At 46.4% G+C, this 22,895-nt stretch overlaps 4 protein-coding genes across 4 annotated transcripts; 1 reads left to right on the top strand and 3 right to left on the bottom strand.

The window, feature by feature from the left end:
* Positions 1-1,432: 1,432 nt before the first annotated feature.
* On the bottom strand, positions 1,433-5,272 carry LOC117849961 (pre-mRNA cleavage factor Im 25 kDa subunit 2). Its single transcript, XM_034731715.2, has 7 exons — positions 4,951-5,272; positions 3,917-3,962; positions 3,679-3,772; positions 3,509-3,582; positions 2,717-2,803; positions 2,526-2,636; positions 1,433-1,980 (listed from the first exon to the last, which is right to left on the bottom strand). The coding sequence occupies exons 1-7, from the start codon at positions 5,073-5,075 to the stop codon at positions 1,909-1,911; spliced, it is 609 nt and encodes a 202-aa protein (XP_034587606.1). The 5' UTR covers positions 5,076-5,272; the 3' UTR covers positions 1,433-1,908.
* Positions 5,273-5,809: 537 nt separating this feature from the next.
* Positions 5,810-7,354, bottom strand: LOC117847994 (pentatricopeptide repeat-containing protein At3g29230). The gene has a single exon (XM_034729300.1). The coding sequence runs from the start codon at positions 7,352-7,354 to the stop codon at positions 5,810-5,812; it is 1,545 nt and encodes a 514-aa protein (XP_034585191.1).
* Positions 7,355-8,418: 1,064 nt separating this feature from the next.
* Positions 8,419-9,622, bottom strand: LOC117850895 (nuclear transcription factor Y subunit C-2). Its single transcript, XM_034732780.2, has one exon. The coding sequence runs from the start codon at positions 9,096-9,098 to the stop codon at positions 8,712-8,714; it is 387 nt and encodes a 128-aa protein (XP_034588671.1). The 5' UTR covers positions 9,099-9,622; the 3' UTR covers positions 8,419-8,711.
* A 227-nt stretch (positions 9,623-9,849) lies between these two features.
* On the top strand, positions 9,850-14,835 carry LOC117850894 (tRNA-specific adenosine deaminase TAD1). The gene is made up of 9 exons (XM_034732779.2): positions 9,850-9,992; positions 10,072-11,067; positions 11,358-11,435; positions 11,982-12,080; positions 12,351-12,523; positions 12,592-12,668; positions 12,772-12,891; positions 12,973-13,060; positions 13,178-14,835. Exons 2-9 carry the CDS (start codon positions 10,641-10,643, stop codon positions 13,286-13,288), a joined length of 1,173 nt encoding a protein of 390 aa, XP_034588670.1. The 5' UTR covers positions 9,850-9,992; positions 10,072-10,640; the 3' UTR covers positions 13,289-14,835.
* Positions 14,836-22,895: the final 8,060 nt, after the last annotated feature.

The following is a 22,895-nucleotide window of genomic DNA, read 5'->3' as shown; positions in this document are numbered from 1 at the left end:
AGGCAACCTAGGAAGAATGTTACAAAAGCTGCGCCAGTAGAACTTAGCACCCCACAGAGGCCAACTAGAGAAAAAATCCTACGGGATAGTCGAGGAAGGGTCACCAGAAGGTAAGGAATATTAACACATTTACTGTACATTAATTTTTCCATACATGTAATTTTCATATCGTATTTATGTGCAGCAAGCTTGCGATGTTATTGGGAGAGGGCACATCTTCACAATCCAACACCACTAGTCCGTGAGGATGCCTAACGCGAAAGCACCAAAAAAGATGACTTCAAAGAGGAAGCTACACATCGGATGAATTATTTTAGTTGTAATGAGATGTAAACACATGCTTTATTTCATATGACTTCGATCTCGATTAGAACTAAATTATGGTCTTCTGAGATGAACTCGTTTATGCTAGAATCATGGTTTTATGAGATGACCTCGTTTGTGCTATCTAGTGTTCCCATGTAACCTAAACAGCGCCAAAATGCAGGCTGAAGCTTTTCCTCAAATTGAACCGTGGATTCAAATTTGTAATTCTGGTGGAAGTGGATCTTAAACTCCAATGTTCATAAAAACAATGCTACAGATGTGCATGAACATCGCTATCTTTAATTTCTTTGTGTTAACTATCAGCCTTCCTTTTTTTCTCTCTCCAAAAATTTTAAATACAGGAGCTCGTATTGCTTGTTTCTGTGGCTGTACAGCTGTTGCTAGCAAAGTATAACTATCAGCCTTCCTTTTTTTTCTCTCTCCAAAAATTTTAAATACAGGAGCTCGTATTGCTGGTTTATGTGGTTGTACAGCTGTTGCTAGCAAAGTTGAAAACGTCGGTAGAATCTACGCTTCAGACGCGCGAGGAACGGCGGGCGCTTCACGAGGGATAGGAAACGTCGGGCGCGAGGAGATCGATCAGAAGGGCAATACGGTCTTCTCGTGACAAAATATATGTATTTCAGTTGAGAAAAAGTGATTAAAACACCAAATATCATGTATAACAAAGTGCCAACGTTTCGAGGGTCATTTTAGCGAAATCGACGTTTAGAGTCCTATAATAGTTTCATTGTTTGAAGTCCTAAAATTGCCTCCCTAGACAGTACGCTCATCCTATGGGAGATGCGCCGCGGAGGGTTTAGAATTGGCACGGTTTGAAGTCCTAAAATTGCCCTCCCTAGACAGTACGCTCATCCTATGGGAGATGCGCCGCGTAGGGTTTAGATTTGGCACGGCAGGGACGGTAAGGTATGTCAGGTTGGGGAGAGTAGTTTCTGCTGACAAACTAAAATCAAAGGGTCCAAAATCACATTTGGTTCGCATCCAGTAATGAAACAATTAACAATTATCAGAAAGACCTAAAACCGCGCGCGTGCATTCCCGTCAGTCGTGCACAACCAAAAGGCGATGGCGGCAACCAAATCACAAAGGAATCGTTAAACCATTGTACGGCTGAACGAGATTTTTTTGAATATCCAATCATGTGTAATCTATCCCTAAGATAAGATGTGCCAATGTGCCTGTTTACAGCTTACAGTGGTTGCTCCGTGCAAAATAAACATTACAAGCTCTAAAACCAAAAACATGACAGCCTGAAGAGCTGGTGCAAGTTAGAAACATAACCCAAAGCGGCAGAACAAGAATACAGACGTACAACTACACAAACAATTAGCGCGACAGAACAAGCAATAATCTAACATACATCACGCACCAGCTTGAGCTACGATAACAGAATAGACCAACAAAATACAGTCAGAAATGCATGTCTAGATTGTTGTAGTCTAGATAAAAAAATCCAGCATGGCGAAATAAAATCAGTCATCATACGGCGATCAGCTGGCTCAGCACGTCAAGATCCATCTCAACATAAGTCTGAAAAAAGAGCAGCCTCAACCACACTAATCTTCCTGTCTTGTTGCCCTAAGAGCTAACCATGTTGAACTGGAACCTAGAAAGCTGCTGTGGGATGGTGGAGATGACAGGCCCGTATCGCTGCATCAACATATACAAAGCACTTTTCAAAAAAAACATACACAAAGCAAGTTTAAGATAAATAAGTTTGTAACAAGTTCTAGAAAGCACAACACAACAACAAAATAACACTGCAGATGATCATAAAGCCAAACAAAATAAGAGAAACCATGTACTAAGCTGATGATAGACAAGGCTCACTATGAAGGGTTTGGTTTGAATAAGAAACTGAAGGAATGAAGGTTCACCTATTATCCTATCAGCATGTTTCTTATAGACAAATGGAGAAGAAGAAAGTAAACAGGCATGTTTTCTTATAGACAAATGGTGAAGAAACAAGTAAACAGGCACCAAAGAGCAATTACTTAAAGAAGATATAAAGCGAAGATAAACAAAACAAACAAGGTTAGCCACAACAAAATAGGTGACATCCTACCTTGACTACTTAAAAAACTATATGCACTGTCCTTTTATCAAACATATCCCATTAAACTCAAGGGTGAGTAAAAGGTTCTCAAAACTTTGGTGTAGGCCACACCAACTATTGGGACTGAATGCTACATTACCTGAACATTGTCATAGAGTTCAAAGAGTGGAACAGCAAGCAGCTTCAAATTCCTCGGAACAGCGAAATACTCTCTTTCAGAAAGGTGAACAATGAAAAGCTTCTTGCACTCCTGTTCAACAAATCATTCATTTCCATATTCTAAACCCAACAATACAAGGTTAAAAAAAAGCTCCCAAAGCAAGAATGTACCTTGGGCTTGGTGATATGTGGAGGGCAGTAAGGATACATCACAGTCTCAAAGTTTGGCCTCCACCACACAGCAACACACTCTCCAACCTGGAAATTACAAGCATGTTATACCTTTTATAACAACAGGAAGAGAATTATGGTGTACTAGCTCTACTTTTTGAAGGTTCCAATATTCTTAACCACATGTAGAAAAAGAACAGTACCCAAAATTTTGCTGTTGGCAGATACCAAGTATTAGAGAATATGCGCTGAAGTACATGCTGAACCCTTGATTTCTATTCTATCTTATGATGGAAGTTTACCATCAGCCAAAAAAGATCTACAACAACATGTTACATCTACATGAATATTTCTATGTGAAGAATTACACATGGAAAAAGATAGCAGCACAATAAGCAAGGAGAGTACGCCAGTTAGCGTGTCAAATCTTCAAGCCTGTGGCAGTGATAATGTGCGATAATCACCCATGCAACCATTTCAACTTAGGTATACTTAGAATACAGATTTTGTTATTAGAAACAACAAAAGGGCAACAGCAAGCATGATAAATAGTGAGTTGAGGCAAGCAGAAACCCTGGACCTACAATTCATTATGTCTCCTTCTCTAGATTAACATTCAAAATAAAGCAGAGATGTTGGGAATTGGGATGCGCAAGATCAGGAGCATTCAAGGCTACCATGCAGATAATTACTACTAGTACTCAGCATAATAGAAAGGAGATACAACTAATTTCTGACACAGTATGCCGTGACTAATTGATAATTGCTAATAATCTCTCTTCAACGCACTACCTGCCAGTTAGGTGGAAAGGAGGGCGAGTTCACTGCAAGTTTGCTGCACAGCTTTCTTTTCAGACCCTCAATTTCTGCAAGTTCCAGGCACAAGTGTCAGTAAACAAATATATAACTAAATAAAATTAGCATTAAAATGGATCCCACAGAAGCTGGGAACAAATACTCACCATTTTCTCCAGGCTTCAACCGTCCACCAGGGAGTTTGCAAAATGTATTTCCAATTTGCAGGAGCAGTATGTGGGGGTGGTTGTGCTCTTGAACCTATATAGGAAAGTGCCATGTGAAGATTTAGCTTGTTTTTAAAGCTACAAAGTGCATGACTAATCATCAAAAGTTAATTTGACATTCAAGCACCAAAGGAAGTCTTATCAAGGAAATACTGATGAAAAGAAAAGGATTGCTTACCAATAGGATTGCTTCGACACTTGTGCGCATTCCTTCTTTCATGTAGCTGTCATTCACAGAAGTGAGTCCTGATTAGTTTATAGTGCATTGGACAGAACCAGTTATTAGCAAGAACATAACTAGCAAGGTAGCCTGACTTTTGGAAGGTTCTTATAGAAGACAAATAAAATATAGGCCATGTAATCTCTGCTGTTAAGACAAACAAGTATGGGAATATATCGAAAGAATATAAATTTCAATTCAAATATGACATATTTGAATGAGAAAGGCTTTTTTGTTTCAATTGATTTCAATCATGGTTGACATTCTGCTTCTGCACCATTGTCTCTACACAAACACGATGTGTATGGTAAAACTATTCAAGGAATGCTCGACCAAATAAAGAGGTGGCTCACGGTAATAGAATGATTGAACTGTCACCACCTATAAATTTGAAAGTCTTGAACTATTTACCAGGTTTTAGCAATTTTTGCCAGCACAGTTTCTCTTCCTACCTACTGCAGACTATCAAAATACCCATCCAATATTGCCAACTCGAAAGCAGGTAAGTGAAACAACCTAAAGCAGGATGGGAACAAACCAAAGCGTTTTTACTTCTCTGACTGTGCTGTTACTGAAACTGCAGTGCAATATCCTGCTACCCACCTCCCAATAATTCCACTCAACTCAATAAATCCACTCAACTGAAACTTTACCACACAACATAAAAGTCAACAAAATCCAACCTGAATACAGTGTTTCCATAAATAGTCATGACCATCTTTTCCCGTCAAGGAGCCATGGGGCAGAAATGCACATCAAGCTAGCACTCCCAGCAAAAATTATATGCTTATCGTTGCAAACAGTAGACTCAACAAGTTGCCCATTACTCTCCAGTTAAACCAACCCCCTCGCTAACTTGAACACTAAGGAGCTCTGTGACCTGCGCGCTAGGGTTTAGGGTTTCCGGCGAGAATAGGAAATCTAGGGTTTGGGTCAGGGCGGCTGGGCCGGGGGCCGAACTGAAGACGGGCGCGGCGGAGGAAAACACTTACTTGACCTTCATGCGGGCGAGGCGGTCGGCGACGGAGGTGTCCTTCTCCATCTTGGGCTCCTTGGTACCGAACGTGTAGTTGGCGAGCGGGTACACGTTGACCACCGGCGACGAAGAGCTCACCATCTTCTCCTCCTCCGCCTCCGCCTCGGCTCCAACGAGATCTCCTCTTCCTTCTCAGGCTCCGGCGGTGGCCGGAGGCGGCGGGGTGCGGCGGGGCAGAGGCTGGTGGGCTTTGGTCGAATCGACCCGGGTTTGGGGGAGGCGCGCTCGCTGCGCAGCGAAGGGTCTGAGATCACAAATGGACAGGAGGAGTCGTGTTTGGGTTCGGTCGGTTCTGCGTTTATACGGATGGATCGACCCACCGGATGGTGTGTGAGCCGTCCGATACTCCGATCCATCTCGAAGCTCTTCCATGTTCGATCAGTGTCTCCTACTCGATGAAAGCTGATCAAGTACATTAAAAATGCAAATTCAAATCCAGATACTTGACAATTCAATTTGATATTTACATAGATTTTTTAAGATGTACAAAGGTAGTCTCTGTTTTTTTTCCCCGAACGAATACCAAAGGTAATCTCGGACTCTCCGCGACATGGACGAACATCTCAAAGCAGTGAAGCAGAGAATAACAGGAAGAGCTTTTATGCTCACAATTCACAAACAGAGAATAACAATAACAAGTGATATGCTGACTTGTGTTTCCCCTGTACAAGCAGGAAGTCCTTCAGGAATGAACCGTGTGAACTCTAGAAATTTCGTATAGATTTTAATTAAAGAATCAGAGTTAGGCAGAAGAAAACCAAAAGAATCAGCTTATTCGACAACAAAATCAATGCTATCATATACAACAGCTGTATTCATGTCAATGCCACGCACATCTCATCACGGCCGCTTGACTGAACTACACCCATCGTCGCCTCCTCGGCTGATCCCAGGCCAGCTTCAATCTTACACCCGCCAAGCAGTGCCCTCCAGACTTCAGAATCAGGTCGACAAGGCATGCCCTGGAGCACGGCCACCGCTTCGTCAAGATGGCCGTTGCAGGAGAGCAGATCGATCAAGCAACCGTAGTGCTGCAACGATGGTGGAATGCCGTAGTCCTCCTGCATCATGTCAAACATCCTGCGGCCTTCGTCGACGAGAGACCCGTACCTGCACGCCAGCAGGACGCCCATGAAGGTGAAATGGTTGGGCCGGAAACCTTGTTTCCTCATGAGATCAAACAGCTTGAAGGTGTCGTCAGCTTGGCTGTGCACGGCGAGGGCTCTGATCATCACGTTCCAGGAGAAGACATCCTTCCTGTCCATCTTGAAGAAGACAACCATTGCACGGGCTATGTCGCCGCACATGGCGTACATTCCGACCAAGGCTGTCCCAACCTCAGCATGAGCATGGAGTGCCGGATTCACCAGGTTGGCGTGGATCCATCTGCCCAGCCTCAGTTTCCTCAAGTTCTCGGAAGCTGAGAGAACCGAGACAACAGTGAAGCTGTCAGGGATGAGACCTTCAAGCAGCATCCGTGGAAACATTTGGAGCGCCTGCCGGAATCTTCCATGCCTGGTGTAACAGGAGAGGATGCAGTTCCAGGACACCAGGTTCCTTTCAGGCATCCGGTTGAACAGGCTCCTCATGCCGACGAAATCCCCTGCATCAGATAGCGCCCTGAGCATCGCCGTCCATGATATGATGTTCTTCACCGGCATTCTCGCGAACAGCTCCTTTGCTGCCACAACGTCCGCCGCCTTGACGTATGCGGTGAGCATCGCGTTCCATGACACAACGTCCCTCTCCGCCATGGCATCAAACAACTCCCGCGCCGACTTGATGTCTCGGGCCTTGGCGTACTCCGACAGCATCCTGTTTGAGAAGCCGACGGACTTGTTACGGAAGCCGTCGAACACCCTCCTCGCGTCGCCCAGCGAGCCACGGGCGACGTAGAACGCGAGCAGCGAGCTGCCGATGGCCGGCACGGCGTCCAGCCCCTCCTTGAGCACTCGGCAGTGCACCGCCTCGGCGCTCCTCCACATCTTCAGCCTCGCGCACGCGTCCACGACGTACGGGTAGGTGAAGCAGTCGGGGGCGAGGCCCTCCCCACGGCGCTGCATTTCGGCGAACAGCTCGAGGGCGCGGTCGTGGGGACCGTGGTAGGCGCAGCCCCGGATCATGGCGTTGTAGAGCGCGACCGCGTCGGGCGGGTCGGTTCCCCGGAACGAGGAGAAGAGCAGGGCCGCGTGGGCCATGTCGCCGATCTCGGTGGCGCGGCGGACGAGGAGGGCCCGCAGGCCCGGGAGGCGGTGGAGGGAGGAGGAGGTGAGGAGCAGGCCATGGATCTGGTCGAGCTGCCGCTTGCTGGCGCAGTCCTTGAGGAGGATCGTGAGGCGGGGTGGGAGATGCTGGCTCATAGCCTCATAAGCAGGCCGCGCCGGCTGCCGGCGGCGAGAAGGCCGGGGTTGACTATCGGGTGTGAGGGTGCGGTGGCCGGAGTCAGTGACTCATCGGCGTCTGTGCCTGATTTCAGCGGGCGATCCTAGCCCTGTAGCCCATGTTCCTCGAGATTCGCGCTGGTTCCTGCATGTGCGTCTATCTTTGGTTGGAACTGAGATGGATGTGCCCCCGAACAACTGAGAATCGCTGAATCGGTGCTTGCAAAGTGCGAACGTCATGTCAATCTCTGAACATTTTTCATTCTAGAGCTGCTCTTGCGCAATTCAGAAGTTCAGACTTCAGACTCCGCATGATCATACAGATGTGTTCAGCAATCGGATAATAGACCAAACCTGTAACAAGAACGCAAGTTGAATCTGCATCCGCCGTAGACCTTTTTTCATGAATCTAACGATTGCATTTTGGCGTGAAACGTTGAATAATGCAGCATTTTCTGCATGGTTATTGATTTGAAGGGCCACTCTGAATTCCTTGTATTGTTGTATGAAGTCTGAAATTTGTAGATTTCTTTGTTACTGCGTTACCTGCCTCGTCATGTCAGTTTCTAAACATCTTTCGGACGGACAGTAGATAGTAGAATCTGAACTTTAGACCGTTTGGATCCCTTCATGTCGAAGAATTGGAATCTACTTAATGGAGTAGACTATTTATCTTGGAACGTGGCATTCCACAACTTTTCAAAGTTTAGATATAAGCTTATCTTGAATTCATGGAGTGTGAGATGGAAATTGAATTTTATAGATCTCCATACTATGTTTCTTATGTGCAACTTATAGCACGCTCTTCGACTCTCTTCCCTGTAGCAAAAGTGCAGCACATAAGTATCATATTCCATATATAACTATATTAACTTAATTAATTTATGTCTAAATTATGATTATTAGAATGGAATTCAGTTCCAAGGATCCAAACGGGACCAGTTGATATATAGACGTCCATGACACCTTTTGCCGAAGCATCAGCGTGAAGAATGATGAATTGCCATACGCCTACTGCCAACAAAGTCCTCGAAAGAAATATCTCATGCCAAAGATCTCTACGCAGTTTCATTCATTTCAGTTCGTTATACAGGTTAACATCGTACTGCTGCATATAGGATTGCATGAAAAAAGTTACAAGTTACTATTCATCGTCGTCCTTGGTAGAATGGTAGCTGAAGACGATCCGGTAGATTATTAAGGTACACTGGCGTAGTAGCTCGCGTACTCGGGTGAATTCTTCATTAGTTGTTCAATCAAACGCAACACGGTAGGTACGGTGGTTTTCCTGACCACAATAATTAAGGAGCAGGCTGCGGATTCATTCGCGCGCAGCTTACTCCAGCGCGCCGTTTTCATCGTCGTCGTACCCGGGCGCCGCGTGCCCGCCGCCCCCGGCGTCCGCCATGACGACGTCGACGAGGAAGTCGAAGAGGTCGGTGTTGTGCACGGCGGTGGCGACGTCCTCCTTGTGCACGGTCCGGCGCTTGCCCTCCAGCGTGGCCGCCCAGGCGCGGCGCGTGATCTCGGCGATGAAGAGCTCGCACGCCTTGGAGAACACCACGGGCGCCTCGCCGGAGATCATCCTCGCGCCGCCGTCCGCGGCCTCCCCCGCCGAGCGCTTCATGATCTTCTTGATGCGCGCCAGCGGCAGCGCGTGCGGCCCTGTCCGCGCCGACACCCCGCCGCAGAAGATCCCCGAGTACGGCCTCGCCTGCCTCATGCTGATGATCGCCGTCGCCGAGGTCTCGACGCCGGTGCAGCAACGATCAGATCAATTCACCGTGATGAAGAGAGAAGCGTAGAAGGGATGGATGCTATATATGCATGTGGCGTTTGACCCTGCAGCAGGGAGGGAGGTGACGTTGGAGCGCGTGGCGTGGTGCGTCGCTGCCCAAGGCCGGCAATGGAGGTGGCCGGCTGTTTCGACAAGGACCGGCGGCGCGTATCCACGGTAGAGAGGGACGCAGATAAACAAAGGGAAGCGATGGTGTACGTTAGGGGGATTAGAGAATTGATTTGGACGTAGCTTTCGCCTGTACTGTGCGGTCAAGTTTGGACGTTGTTGCTTGCATCCTTCCGCTGCTGCTGCCCTGCTTGCATCACAGCACTTGTCATTCAGATGGCGATGTCGAGTACCTCGCAGTCGCAGGAAGCACAGAAACGGTCAGGACTCGGGAGGCGACAAATAAAAGAGGAGCGTCCTTGCTTGGAAAACGTACTTACATAGTTACGCAAAACGCAGTAGGACAACGCAAATAAATCAGGTTCACGCCCTCTTTTGTTTAGCAACTCCAGCTGCTTCTGCTTCCTGGTGCTATCCAATATCCATGTTCCTCATTCTTGGTCTGTGTATATAGGCGCTAGCTTTGTTCACAGAAGACCAGTCGTGGTGATGCAACACTGTCCATGAGCAGCTTCGTCAAGATCAGCAGGAAGTGTCACTGGAATTCAGGGTTCATTTTTCACGCAGTCATACCAATGCAATGGCTGCAACTAGGATAGTTATTTCGTCAACATTCCGATGATATTCACGATGCAAAGGGCCATGCCGAATTGGCTAAATATGTTCAGAGCTGTTGGAGTAACATGGACGATTGATTCAAATGTTCAGACCGTAAGTTCTCTGTTGCAACTGCAACTGTACGATGTCTAATTGCTTTATTGACTTCACTGACAAAAGGGGACCAAACCAGGAACAGGTACTCACACGGATTTGATGGGAAACCTGAGGTCATGGTAAGATGGATCAGAAGAAGATGCCCTCCCTGGGCTGATTCTAGCTGCTGGTGGAGTTCATCGAAGGCCGAAGCCCAGCCTAATTGCAGAACTCCAGCGACGCTCACTACTCACTTTCGGTGAGGACGGGCCAAGAAGGGTGTTCATGGTGATTGTCAGGCGACGGCCAAACCCATGAGTGCTCTTTCATCTTCGGATTCTCGTCCATGGTGACGCCGGCGGCCAAGGGTGGGCTCAGTTGACGGCGGTGGCTCGGCCGGCTGCAGCGACACGCTTGCCGAAGGCACTGCCGGCGGCAGCGGACGCAGCTGAGTGCCTGCACTTGAGACATAGTTGTGAGGACGCAACACATACTTGACCTCATCGGCCGCCCTGTCGGCGGCGGCCAGGAAAATCTGTAGATTTCAAGACGCGCAAATCGCGACCCAATATTTTACATAAAACCCCCTGATAAACCGTCGTCACCCGACATTTTTACGAATAATCTCCCTGCTCGGCTGCTCCCGACGATCCGCCGCCGCCGTCGATGCTGCTCTCCTCCTCCCCGGCGCCGCCACGGGAGGGCGCCGTCGCACCCTCCCTCTGGGCGGAGGCCGCGTCCTCGGCGGTGCTCCGGCACTACCACTCCCTGCCCAAGAAAGGCAAGCCGCAGGGGCGCGAGTCCACGGTCCTCGCCGCCTTCCTCCTCTCCACCCCGCAGGATCCACAGAGCCCCACCGTCCTATCCATGGGAACCGGCACCAAGTGCCTCGGCGCCTCGCGGCTCAGCACCCGCGGGGACCTCGTCCACGACGCGCACGCCGAGGTCATCGCTCGCCGCGCTCTCCTCCGCCTTGTCTACTCCGAGTTCGGCCACAGCGGCCAGCCGGATTGGTTGGTTGGCTCCGGGGATGGTAGAAGATGGAGGCTAAAGGATGGTCACTGTCTTCATCTTTACATCACCCAGCTCCCATGTATGTGCTGCTGACGAGGGATTGAAAAAGAACTTACATATTCCGATTTCTGCAGAATGCTGAGCTAGTAATAGCAGAATTTTTGCATTGTTCGGGCTAGTTGATCAATAAGTTCGCATTTTTCAATCTGAACTGTCAGTTCGGTGTTATGTGGTTTCGCTGAGCAGCATTTGTTCAAATCTAACATATAGTTTAGTCTAATCTGGTGTGGCCATGTTTAGTTAGTAGTTGCAGAGCATAGCTGGACTGTCGGAGCTGATATGGTTTCTTGATTTGGTGAACTGGTGCAGGTGGGGTCATGCCAGTACCGCCATCAGAATCAGAATTGCCAAGGGAACAGCTGGATTGTGGTGTGAATGGATGCAGTGGTATGCTTCTATCTAAATATTTGTGTTCTGTGTAATTGTAATTTCAAGCTTTGAGCTGATAATTTTCATTTACCATAGCCTTTTAGATTTGACATGGCTTCGTCCTTGGTCATGTACAAATGTTACCTTGAATTTTGATGAAGAAACAATTTGTTTAAGAATTCTTTGGTGTTACCACTGGCACTCAGATGAGTCTTAGTTATGATTGTCTCATGAATCATGTCTGATGCCTTTATCAGGAAAAAAAATAGTTTCATAGAAGTCTGCATCTCCTAGCTACTCGACATTACTGACCACCATGCACCTGTGCAGCTAGACTGGAACTGGAGTGCTTATATTGTTGTTTAAATGCGTAATAACGGATCACATTACAGATCCCACGGGTGTTTGATGCGGTCCATAATATTAGTAGCTGTTGAGCTTTGTTTGTGATGGTTCTGCCAACTGGATACTAATTCATTCTATTGTGCCAATGTAACAAAACCATGTTTCCAGTTATTGATTTGTCACATGGTTTCTAATAAATATACTGTTTTTTTGTATCAGACATCGGTTTTGTTCAAAGGAAGCCTGGCCGTGGTGATACAACATTGTCCATGAGCTGCTTTGACAAAATCACTCGTTGGAGTGTTGTTGGAATTCAAGGTTTGCTGTCGAAGACCATCTCTGGATCAGTATTATGTTTATTGATAAGACCAGAAATTTTTAACATTTTGATGCCATTCATCATGTGATGGAAAGGGTGATATATGTGTCACAGTGTCAGGCTCACTATGTTGACATAGAAACACGCTTCTTTTTTCTGGCATCTCATTACTACTTAAGTTACATTTTGCCTTTTAGGGGTTATAAAGTGCATTCTTCTCTCACGGGTTCAGCTGGGATAAATCCTCTTTCCTTTGCATTCTTCTACAGGTGCATTGCTGTCCCACATACTGGAACCCTTGTATTTGACCACCATTACTATTGGACAGTTACCTGATGGTGCTCCTGAAGGGTTCTCTATTGAAAATAATATTGAGAAAGTTCTCAATGCTCGCTTGTCCTCTCTATCCAGCAGATTGCCTGCTTCTTTCAAATTGAGCACGGTTGGTGTTCCTTTGTTTCTTATTCTTCCAGTAATTTCTCTGTGACAGTAGATCCTATCTGTCTGCAGCCAAAGTTTTTTGAGGCACCTGTTCCACCTAAAGAGTTTCAACAGATTTCTGGAGATGTACCACCTTTGACTTGCGGGTAGTATAGGGTTTGTCGCTTTGTGAGCTGGACCTTTTCCCTTTTTACTGTATGCATCATTGTTTTGCTAAAAACATTTTAACTGGCATTTGTCTTTTGTTAGGTACTCAATTTGTTGGAATAAATCTGGTTTGCATGAAGTTGTCCTGGGAACAACCGGAAGGAAACAAGGAACGTCTTCAAAGGCAGCATGCTTGCCCTCCACCGAGTCATTGCTCTGCAAGTAAGAGGGGTGTCTTCCTTTCTTGCAAGCAACTCTTATGTGAACTGTTGCGATGATCTGTGTACTGGCTACCGATGACAGGAGAAGATTGGCGGAAGCTTTCATGTCACTTGAACATTCATTGTTAACAAAATTCCAATCTGGGGATCTGTCTTATCGTGCAATGAAGGTACTATTCCGCCCCCCGTCGGAGTGCACAGATTTTCAATGCCATAAAAACGCAGGCAACCTGCACTCCAAGGATCCCACCATTTGATTGTGAAAGCTTGTTGGGTTTCTGTTGCAGGATGAGGCTCATGAGTACCAGCATACGCTTGAGCTTCTGAAAAAGGCCCCATTCTTCAGCTGCTGGCGTGCCAAGCCTGCATCCCTCGGCTCTTTCACAGTTGTAAGGTGACGATCATCATCCCCAGCTCCAGAGGTGAACAGTTGCAGCACACTGGAATCACGTTTTGCACGGTTGCTTGGGTCTTAAACTAGGCTTACAACTCAGAACACGCATAATTCACAACAACAACAACCCCCCCCCCCCCCCCCCCCCCCCCCCCAAAATTCAAGTACAGCTACGAACTCCAGGAAAACAGAAAGAGGCTGCAAAGCCCTGTAATGTTTTTGTACGTAGCATTGGGGCCCGATTTTGTCCCGGTAGAAATACTCTGTACTAGGTAGCATCGATTGTCATTTGGCATTTGGGGTAGATCTTTTGTGTGGAACAGTTTGTCCCGTCTTGAACCCCGTTTGTCTGACTCAACCTCTGACAGTTTGTAGCATCAGAATAATCTCTGTGACCGGCTCCAACTCCACGCTGAACCCCCCGATTCCTACACGAGAACGAAGGCCACGGTTCAGAAGGCCTCTCTATATTTTGCGAGAAGCACAAGTCATCGCAAGTAATTCTTCTTCACCTCAACCTGTAATCTTATTATCGATCGCAACAGAGTAATAACAAGCAAAGATGGAGACGCCGCCGCCGAGCCGCGTTCGTCTGCCGTGCCTGGCCTTCAACCGCGGCAGGTACTCCGACGCGCCGATCCTATTCAGCCTGTCGGAGAGGAAGGCCGTGCCCTCAGATATGGACGATCTGGCGGGCAACACCACCTGGGCGACCCCGCACGGATGGTTCTTGGTTCGCCGCCCTACCCCGGCCACCTTCCTCTGGAACCCTAGCTAGCAACGGCGACAAGATCCAGCTGCCGCCTGTGCAGGACGATGTGCCTGCCGATTGCACTTGCCTGCTCTCCGACAAGCCTACCGACATCTCCGGCGGCAGCGGCTGCGTCGTGCTGCTGCTCGACAAGATGGACCCTATCCTGTGGTACTGCCACGTCGTCGGAGCCGGCGGCGGTGGCTGGGCGAGGCACGAGTACGACATCGGCACGCAGATCCTGTACCCGGACGAGACGCTGCACGAGAAGCTGGTCATCACCCCCGTCACCTCATGCCATGGCAAGTTCTAGTTCAGCACCGGCTTCGAGGAGCTGGGAGTGCTCGAGTTCCGGCCGGCGCCGGCGTTCAGCTCCATCGCCATGCGCGAGGTCGTCACGGGGGCCCACGGCGTCGCGCACTCCGCCCTGGTGTTCATGGTGGAATCCAAGGGGCGAGTGCACATGGTGAACCTGCTGTTCGAGGGGAGCTGCTCCAACGTGGTGTACGAGATGAGCGTCTACAGGATGGATTTCGCCAAGCAGGAATGGTGCCGGGTGCACGACCTCGAGGGCCAGGCGTTCCTCATATCGGCCGCGAGTTTTGGGGCATCGCGCCCGGCTGGCGAGTGCGGGCTGGAGGAGGATTGCGTCTACGTGGCGTACCCATGGGACAAGGGCCTGATGATCTACAACGTAAAGCGTTGCCACCGTTGTTCAAACCGTGTGCGCGTGCCCAATTAGCTCGCGTGGTAGAAACGTTATTTCTTCTTAATATAAAGATACGTAGCTCTTCTGCATATTTATGAAAAAAAATCTACAACTCAAAGGAGGGAACCATGCATGAGGGTGGAGACCCTCGAGGAAGCTCCAGAGTCGGGGACACCGTTGTGGATGCTGCCCGCTGATCCATAATAGTCTTACATTTTTTAACGTGTTTGTAACGTGTTGCGTACAGGCCTGAAATAACCACGTTTATTTGTCCGATTCAAATTTCCGCGGAATCGCAGTGACAGATTTATTTAGGCTAAGGCTTGCTGGAGTCCCTTAAACTCGGATTCTCTTTTCCAACGAAGAACAATCCATGGGGACCCGAGGCCTCTCTTTTCTCTCTCTATCTTTTTCCAAAGGCAACGGTGGTCACAACACAGCTCCATCAGCAGGCGCTGTCCGCCGGTCGTCCTCATGCAGATGCAGCTACCCCAGCCATGCTACACTGCACTGCCCTGCACGGCACCGGGGGTCAAAGAGAAAAGAAAACGCGTGGCGCCGTCGCCGCCGGTCCTGCATGCTCCCAGAATCATTCTCATAATCTCTTCTTGTTCGGGGCCGGGAGCAGCCATCAAAAGCAGAGCCTGGGATCGTCTCGTCTTCTTGACGGGAGCGTTTGATTCCCACGTCGAATGTTTAGATACTAATTAGAAGTATTAAACGTAAACTATTTACAAAACCCAATACATAAGTGGAGGCTAAACGGCGAGATGAGTCTATTAAGCCTAATTAATCCATCATTAGCAAATGTTTACTGTAGCAACACATTATTAAATCATGGACTAATTAGGCTTAATAGATTCGTCTCGCCGTTTAGCCTCCACTTATGTAATGGGTTTTGTAAATAGTCTACGTTTAATACTCCTAATTAGTATCTAAACATTCGATGTGACGGGTGCTAAAAATAAGTCAGTGAACCAAACACCCCATAATTTTGACTGCGTGCCCCTGTTACTAGTAGCAGCTACTCAGTATTATTTCTTCAGAGCTCACAAGCGAATTGATCCGCATCCGCTGAATGAGCAGTTGATTTACGCACCAGTGACTGCCTGCTCTGGACGACAAACTGGGAAATAAGAAGGACCAAAGGAAGATGTGTAGATGTAGGAGCTAGCTAGGGCACTTTACATCTGTCATCCTCCGATCCATCCGGCCATCCCCAACTCTTGTCCTCACTCCGATCCACATCCACCGCGTTACGTCCTCTCAACGTCTAATCTTTCTCCCAGCTGTAGCCCGCACCACAAGCGTGCACAACAGTAGGGAGAAATTGGCATGGCTTGCAGCTACTGAATTGGTCTAGCCTTGCCTTCCTTCTAGGACCTGGACTCTGCATCAGCCTTCCTTTCAGTTGTAAGACAGGGAGAAAATATATGGTGTATGTATTATTTAAGACTTTGAGTTGAAATCCTCACTTGCACGTGAAGAGAACAATTGGAAGCGGCGGTGCCAAACGCAAAGGTACGGTGGTGGTGGGGTGTGCGTTGAAGTGCAGAGTTTGGTCCTGCAATGCAGTTCCTGAAACAAATATCCTCCGCTCTGCTTGCTTAACAAAAGGGTTCCTCGAAAGATGCATATATACCTAGTATGCTTGCTTAAGCTTCACACTACTGGCCGGCCTCTATTAATATACACCAACTAACATGGCATGCATACCTTCTCTTTCTCTGTAGACTATAGAGGCAGTCTGAGAAAGATACATAGTCGGTTGTTAGGGCAAGTGCATTGGTATCGTCTAATAGATGGTCTCATGTATTGACATCTGGTAGAACTATATAATTCTTTAATTTGTGTATATGAAAAAGGAAATATTATGAGTTGCATGGTAACAATAACTCGACTTATTTCTCTCCTCACTCTCTCTTCTCCACGTACTAAAATATCCTTCGTGGTACTGCATGAGACGACCTATGAGACTTCTTACGTGTAGCAATGTACTTTGCTTGGTGTGTCAGTCTGGTTACGTTTCAGCAGTGGATTGTCTGGTCTCTACGTGTGTCGCCTGAAAGTAAAAAAAACAGTGAGTGTACTGAAAGAATTCTACAGAACTGAAATGCAAATATGTTCCTTCAGTTTGTCTGATGAATCACACATGCACATGCATACAAGCTTGCCTTGATTGCAGATGGCAGTTTTCGACTTTTAAGTTTTGCAGAATCTATGCAAGATTTCCTGCTGCTATACTTGAATCCTGCTGGAGCGATATCTCACAATTAACTAGTACAACATTTGACGAAGCATCCAGCTTCTTTTTCCTCCTTTTTCTTTGTCTACTACCATCTCATGACCCTTCATTTTCTCCATTAAACTACCAGCTGCATCCTACTTTCTAAAAACAACGACGCTTGAAAGCCCAACAGGCCACCAGCATCTGTTTCCTCCATGGATCATTGCTAAGTACACTTGCTAGCTCTTCGATTAATAAAGCCATGATGCTGTGGTTAGTGCAGTCTAATCATACTTGCAACATGCACGCATCCATCAACTGCATCCTAGCATCATAGTGCACAGACTACTGATCCAGTCTCAGCCATGCATGCTTGGCTGCACCCCAGCCTCTGAATTTTTTACAATCCAGTGGCACCACTAAGATTTGCGAGTGAAAAAAGAAGGGGGAGGCGATCGCCTGGAGAGGGAGAGAGAGGGAGGGAGGGGGGGGTGACGGATGGCTGGTTGTTCACAGCACGGGACCATTTGCAATTGCTGCAGGATCTAGGCCAGGTCCCTATGCTAGTTCGCTGATGCTTACTACACTAGCTCCGATCCATGTATCCATGGATGAGATGAGATGGGATGGGATGAGCAGGTGCAGGTATTAAGAAGAGGCCAACATCAGAGACCGAAAGGAAGATGATTGCGAGCGATGAGGTCGGACCGAACGGAGCTGGACCAAAGGGATCGACCACATGCCTGCTTTGAATACAAATACATCAACAGTTGTATACAACCAACAGTGTGAGCGCTCCCTTTTTATGGGAAACATGATGTTTCGTACTAATACAGTGGTACTTACTTAAGAGAAAGTGAAGTCTCGGAATGCATGGTTCCTTATTTCTTTTCTTTTACCTTATAGATAATCAATTTTTTAATAGCAATAACCTTTTGAATGTCTAGATGTTCTTGGTCCGACCTTTGTTATCCTTGTATTGGTGGATTCTAAGTTTTAATTATGTTTTTCTAAGGCAAATTATTAGTAACTAAAACTACAAATAGTTTGGCAAGTAAGGTTGATGTTACAAAATTCATTATAATTTTTTTCATTATATACGACCTTTTCTATTCAAATTAACATTTTTTTATTTATCTAATTGGTGGTCAAAGTGGTACCTTACATAATTAATATATTAACAGCTTATACGTATTTGTGATTGGATTGAGTGTATAAAATAAAGATACGGTTGGTCATGTGCCCTGGGGGCCTTACAGTACGTACTGCGACGACCTGCGTGCCTTGCGCCATCATAGGAGCTGGAGACACAGCCATGAGATCTTTAGGTGGTGTGCCGTCCTATTCCTACTTCCACAGACAAGGACCCCAGCCAGAAAATGTTGCCATCTCATAGATCAAAGACAAAGCTTGATCATCCTCTCCTGTTGCTATAGTTTACTTCTGCATCCTTTTGCCAAAAGCAGGGGCCCTACTTCTTTTCTTCTTCTTCTTGCCGCTTGCTTGAATTATGGGTTGAACAATGCTAGCTGGTAGCTGGGCAGAGGCACAACATTTGGTGCTCACTGCAATGATAGTGCTATATGCATCCATGGCAGGATGAGCTCTGCCTGCCTACATTTAGAATTTACAAATACCACCAGTACCCACCATCTGAAGAAAATCAAATAGTTATATATGATTTTGTTAAGCAACAAGCACATCAGCAAAAACAAAAGCTCCTGTGGGGTCAGAAAAGAGGCAGCCATCTGGGGGTCTTGCGTTTGTCCGCCCGCTTCAAGGCTGGTCGCTTCCAGATTACTCAACACGGCCAGGACCCGGAATTGTATACGACGACATGTAGTAGAAGCTAGTGGGATCCGAGGCCATTCCTGAATATCCAAATACAAAGTGGCAAGTGCTGATGGCATTGGCATTTCTTCCAAAGCAATTCTACGGACTGCAGGGTGTTGCATACTTGCATTTGCATGCGTGTGCATAGTTTTGTTATTTAATGTCGCTATTACTCTTCCCATGCATTTTTTTAACGAACTGCACAAGAGAAGACAATGCGGGTTTCTAATGATGTAGCAGAAAAAGTATCAGACTTGTAACCCTGTGAGGTCATAGTCTGGAAAAGAAAAGAAAATTATGAGAAAACTAAAACTCAACTAGTAGGATTGGAACATCAACATGGCTACACCACTCAATTTAACACAACATACTACCGGTTGAATTAGGACTTCAACACGACAGAAGCACTCAACTCAATAGGAAATATCCAGTTGATTGGATTGGAACATCAATCTGGGCTCAATGGACCTGACAAATATTTCCTCGTCGCATCCATAGCAACAGTGGAAGAGTGGTTGGTTGAAGCAAAGTTGAGCTTTAATAACTAGGCTACGGTTAAGTTTACCTGTTATAAAAGAAGTTCCGTTCAGCACAAATCTTAGGTCGTACGATGGATGCAAGTTTGCATTCGGATTTTTTTTTTGCAGTTGAAAAAGCGTAGCCAGACCCACCAAATGAATTGCATCTGTGAAAAACGCCTTACAAAAAAAAAACTTGGGTTTCGATTTTGTGGTAATGTTCACTCGTGCTAATTTAATTTGGCGGGTATCTCTCATGGGGGAAGGAAGAAAGAAAGAGAAAAGTTCTCCTAGTAGCAGTAGAAGTACGTACCGGACGATCGGAATGAAAGCGAGAGTGCACTGTCCTGATAGTGGCAGCTAAATGCATGCAGTGGTAGGAAGAAAAACTGTTGCATATACTCTAGCGGATGGCGGCCTTGAATGCTCGCTTCTTCTTCTTCCTTTTTCTTTGCGCAATTGTGCTTGGTGCTCCTTCCGTTGGGGTGGGCGGTCGATATGATATGATCCGGGCCAGCGGTTGACGGTTGTTGGTAGGGTGCTGCGTTGGCGATGGCGCCCGTGGCCTGCCCGCAACGGCACCAAGAACAACAAGAAGAAGGCTCGTTCGTTGCCGGCTCGCCGCTGCGTGCACTCCTGATTCCTGAATGGCTGAGAGTTCCTAGCTCGTACCTGCCAAATTAAAGTCAACCTGCCATGGGCGAATGCTCCCACGGACAGAGACAGGTGGCTATGCATGCTCTTTCAAATAGAGAGGGACAAATTCCATCTTGACTGACCATGCCTCACAGTATGCTTCTTGACAAATCCGAAAGCTACCTTTATAACTACCCAGTTACGGTGTAGCATTTGATAGCTCCTAAGTAAGTTGATCCACATCTTGAATACATGCGACAATCTCAGGTCTAAGGACAAAACGTACACGTTGTGTAAAGAGAGAACTATATAACTCGCGTTGGGTCAGTCCTAGCACATGTCTCTACACGTGCCCACATGATTAGTTTGACATCTTCATATCCATGACTTGTGAAACATAGTCATCAACTAATACATGTGCTAGTCTAATATTCATGCAGTTAGTGTTGTGAGCCATTTTATTCAAATCCAAGCAAAGAACATTGGAAGCCAGTACAATGGATCCTCGGATATCTTAGAGGCACAAGCAAATATGGTTTGCTGTTTGATAAAAGGGCAGCAAATTCGGGATAAATTGTTGGTTATTCTGATTCTGATTTTGCTGGGGATCTTGATGAGAGGCGCTCCCTCACTGGTTATGTGTTTCAGCTTTGTGGGTCTTGTGTTAGCTGGAGCGCAACCTTGCAGCATATAATTGCTTTATCTACCACAGAAGCTGAGTTTATGTTTTTGAATAAGGTAGTGAAGGAGGCTATTTGGTTGCATGGTTTTCTTGGTGATTTGGGCATTGAGCAAGTTGATCGTGTTGTCTTTTGTGATAGTCAAAAAGCGATTCACCTTGCAAAAGATGAAAAGTTTCATAAGAGAACCAAGCATATTGATGTGCAAAATTTCTTTATTCGACTTCATGTGAAAAGGAAAACTTTGTAAGTTGAGAAAATTAGCACAAAAGACAACCTGGCTGATATGTTAACCAAGGTGGTCCCGAAGGCCAAGTTTGAGCATTGCTTGAACTTGGTTGGTTTTCGTTCTTGCCCAAGTTAGCTCCCAAGTGGAGCATTGGTGATGGTGAGTTTGTTACATGTTGAATTATTCACTTGAAAATAAAACATTTGAAGATTGAACTTTTGGCATCAAGAAGTTTGATGTATTTCCTCTATGATTCATTTGTCGCTGAGGTGGAGAATTGTGATGTGCAACTCCTAATTCACAAAATTTGAAAGCCCATTAGCTCATTTGTTATGCAAAACAAAACATGTACATGTTGTATGTTGAAATTGAGGCTGTTTGCAATATTCTAAAGCTCCGAGGGCAAATCTGAAAAACTGTCATTATATGGCTCTTCCCCAATTTAGGAATAGATATGGCTCTTCCCCAACTCAGGAATAGATAGAGAGTTGTTTTCTTCTTGTTAGGAGAGAGCTAGGGTTAGGGAGAGAAGAGGAGAGTCTTAATCCACCAAATACATCCAATAGAAACTGAAATCCGTGGAGGATTTGGAGTCTCCCCATTCTTGTTTACTCCCACCTATTGTATTGCTTCTTCATATAGTGGATTGCTCGTCGCCACCCTTGGTTTTTCCCCGCAAGGGATTTCCACGTAAATCTTGATGTCTACTCTTGATTTGGTATTTCCCATGCCATATTTGTTGATTAAGGTCCTGTTTGGCAACCCACTCCTAAACTTTAGTACCTGTCACATCGGATGTTTGGATACTAATTAGGAGTATTAAATATAGTCTAATTACAAAATTAATTGCACAGATAGAGTCTAATTCGCGAGATGAATCTATTAAGCCTAATTAGTCCATGATTTGATAATGTGGTGCTACAGTAACTATTTGCTAATGATGGATTAATTAGGCTTAATAGATTCGTCCCGTGAATTAGTATAGGGGTTCTGCAGTTAGTTTTATAATTAGCTCATGTTTAGTCCTCCTAATTAGCGTCCGAATATCCGATGTGACCCTCCAAAAGTTTAGTAGCTCGTATCCAAACACCCTCTAAGTCACCATCTTACTTGTTATTGATCCATTTGTGAAGTGGTTGCTTATATGGATGTGTTGGCATGAGAGACATACGTGTGTTCTTTAGCATGTTGATACGAGATGATGGGGATTATGCAAATATTCTATTATTGAATCATTAGATAAATTGTGGTTTGAAAGTCATAGTCACTGTTTTATTTATGTTCACGAAATGCTTAAGGTAAGTTAGTTTGCTAATTTGATTATTCCACCGTTCCATTGTCATCACTCTCTCTCTCTGGGATAACTTTTCGCCCTGCTGCTCTGCACTTGGAATCGAATCCTCTGCTTCGTTTCTCTTCCTTCTCCTCAGCGTCCTCGCGTGTCCTGGCCTCCGGGCCTCGAATCTTCTTCCGGTGACAACCCAGGTAACTGTACTGTCACCGAGGTGCATGTGAATTGTGCAAGAGGGCCGGCCTTTGATGAACACTAGTCCGTTTAGTAATCATTAAGGGAAAAGAAAATCCGCAAGTCGAGCACTTGAAACTGAGCCTTGAACAGCACATGAACGTTAGCTGAAAAGGCACTGTCGTTTCTTTCTTTCTTTGGGCACCTGCAGCACGGTGCAGGCTGTCCAGTCCAGGATATACCCTCCTACTACAATCCTGGAAAACGAAGCTGTGACCGGCCTTTGGAGCAACGTAACCGCCGCAGGGATACAGCTCGGCGAGATGCAACCGTAAGCAACCGGCTGGAGCTGGAAGGGAGCCCCAAACGGGAGCAGGAAAAGCTTCTTGTTCACGAGAGGTTAAGCCATGTGACCAACAATGCTCGGCGCCGGTCAGAGAACCAGTGTTCTTGACTTGGAATTTCAACCTAGCTGGTAGCTACAGCACAAATTTACGTATTACGATGAGACAGAGAGAGCGGCGCTAGCTGTAACTGTAATGCAATCCCCTGCCGGCGGTGAT

The sequence above is a fragment of the Setaria viridis genome, chromosome 3, assembly GCF_005286985.2.
Source record: "Setaria viridis chromosome 3, Setaria_viridis_v4.0, whole genome shotgun sequence".
NCBI classification, from domain to species: domain Eukaryota; kingdom Viridiplantae; phylum Streptophyta; class Magnoliopsida; order Poales; family Poaceae; genus Setaria; species Setaria viridis.
The sequence above is the reverse complement of the archived record's forward strand: the minus strand, read 5'-3'. Positions and strand labels throughout refer to the sequence as shown.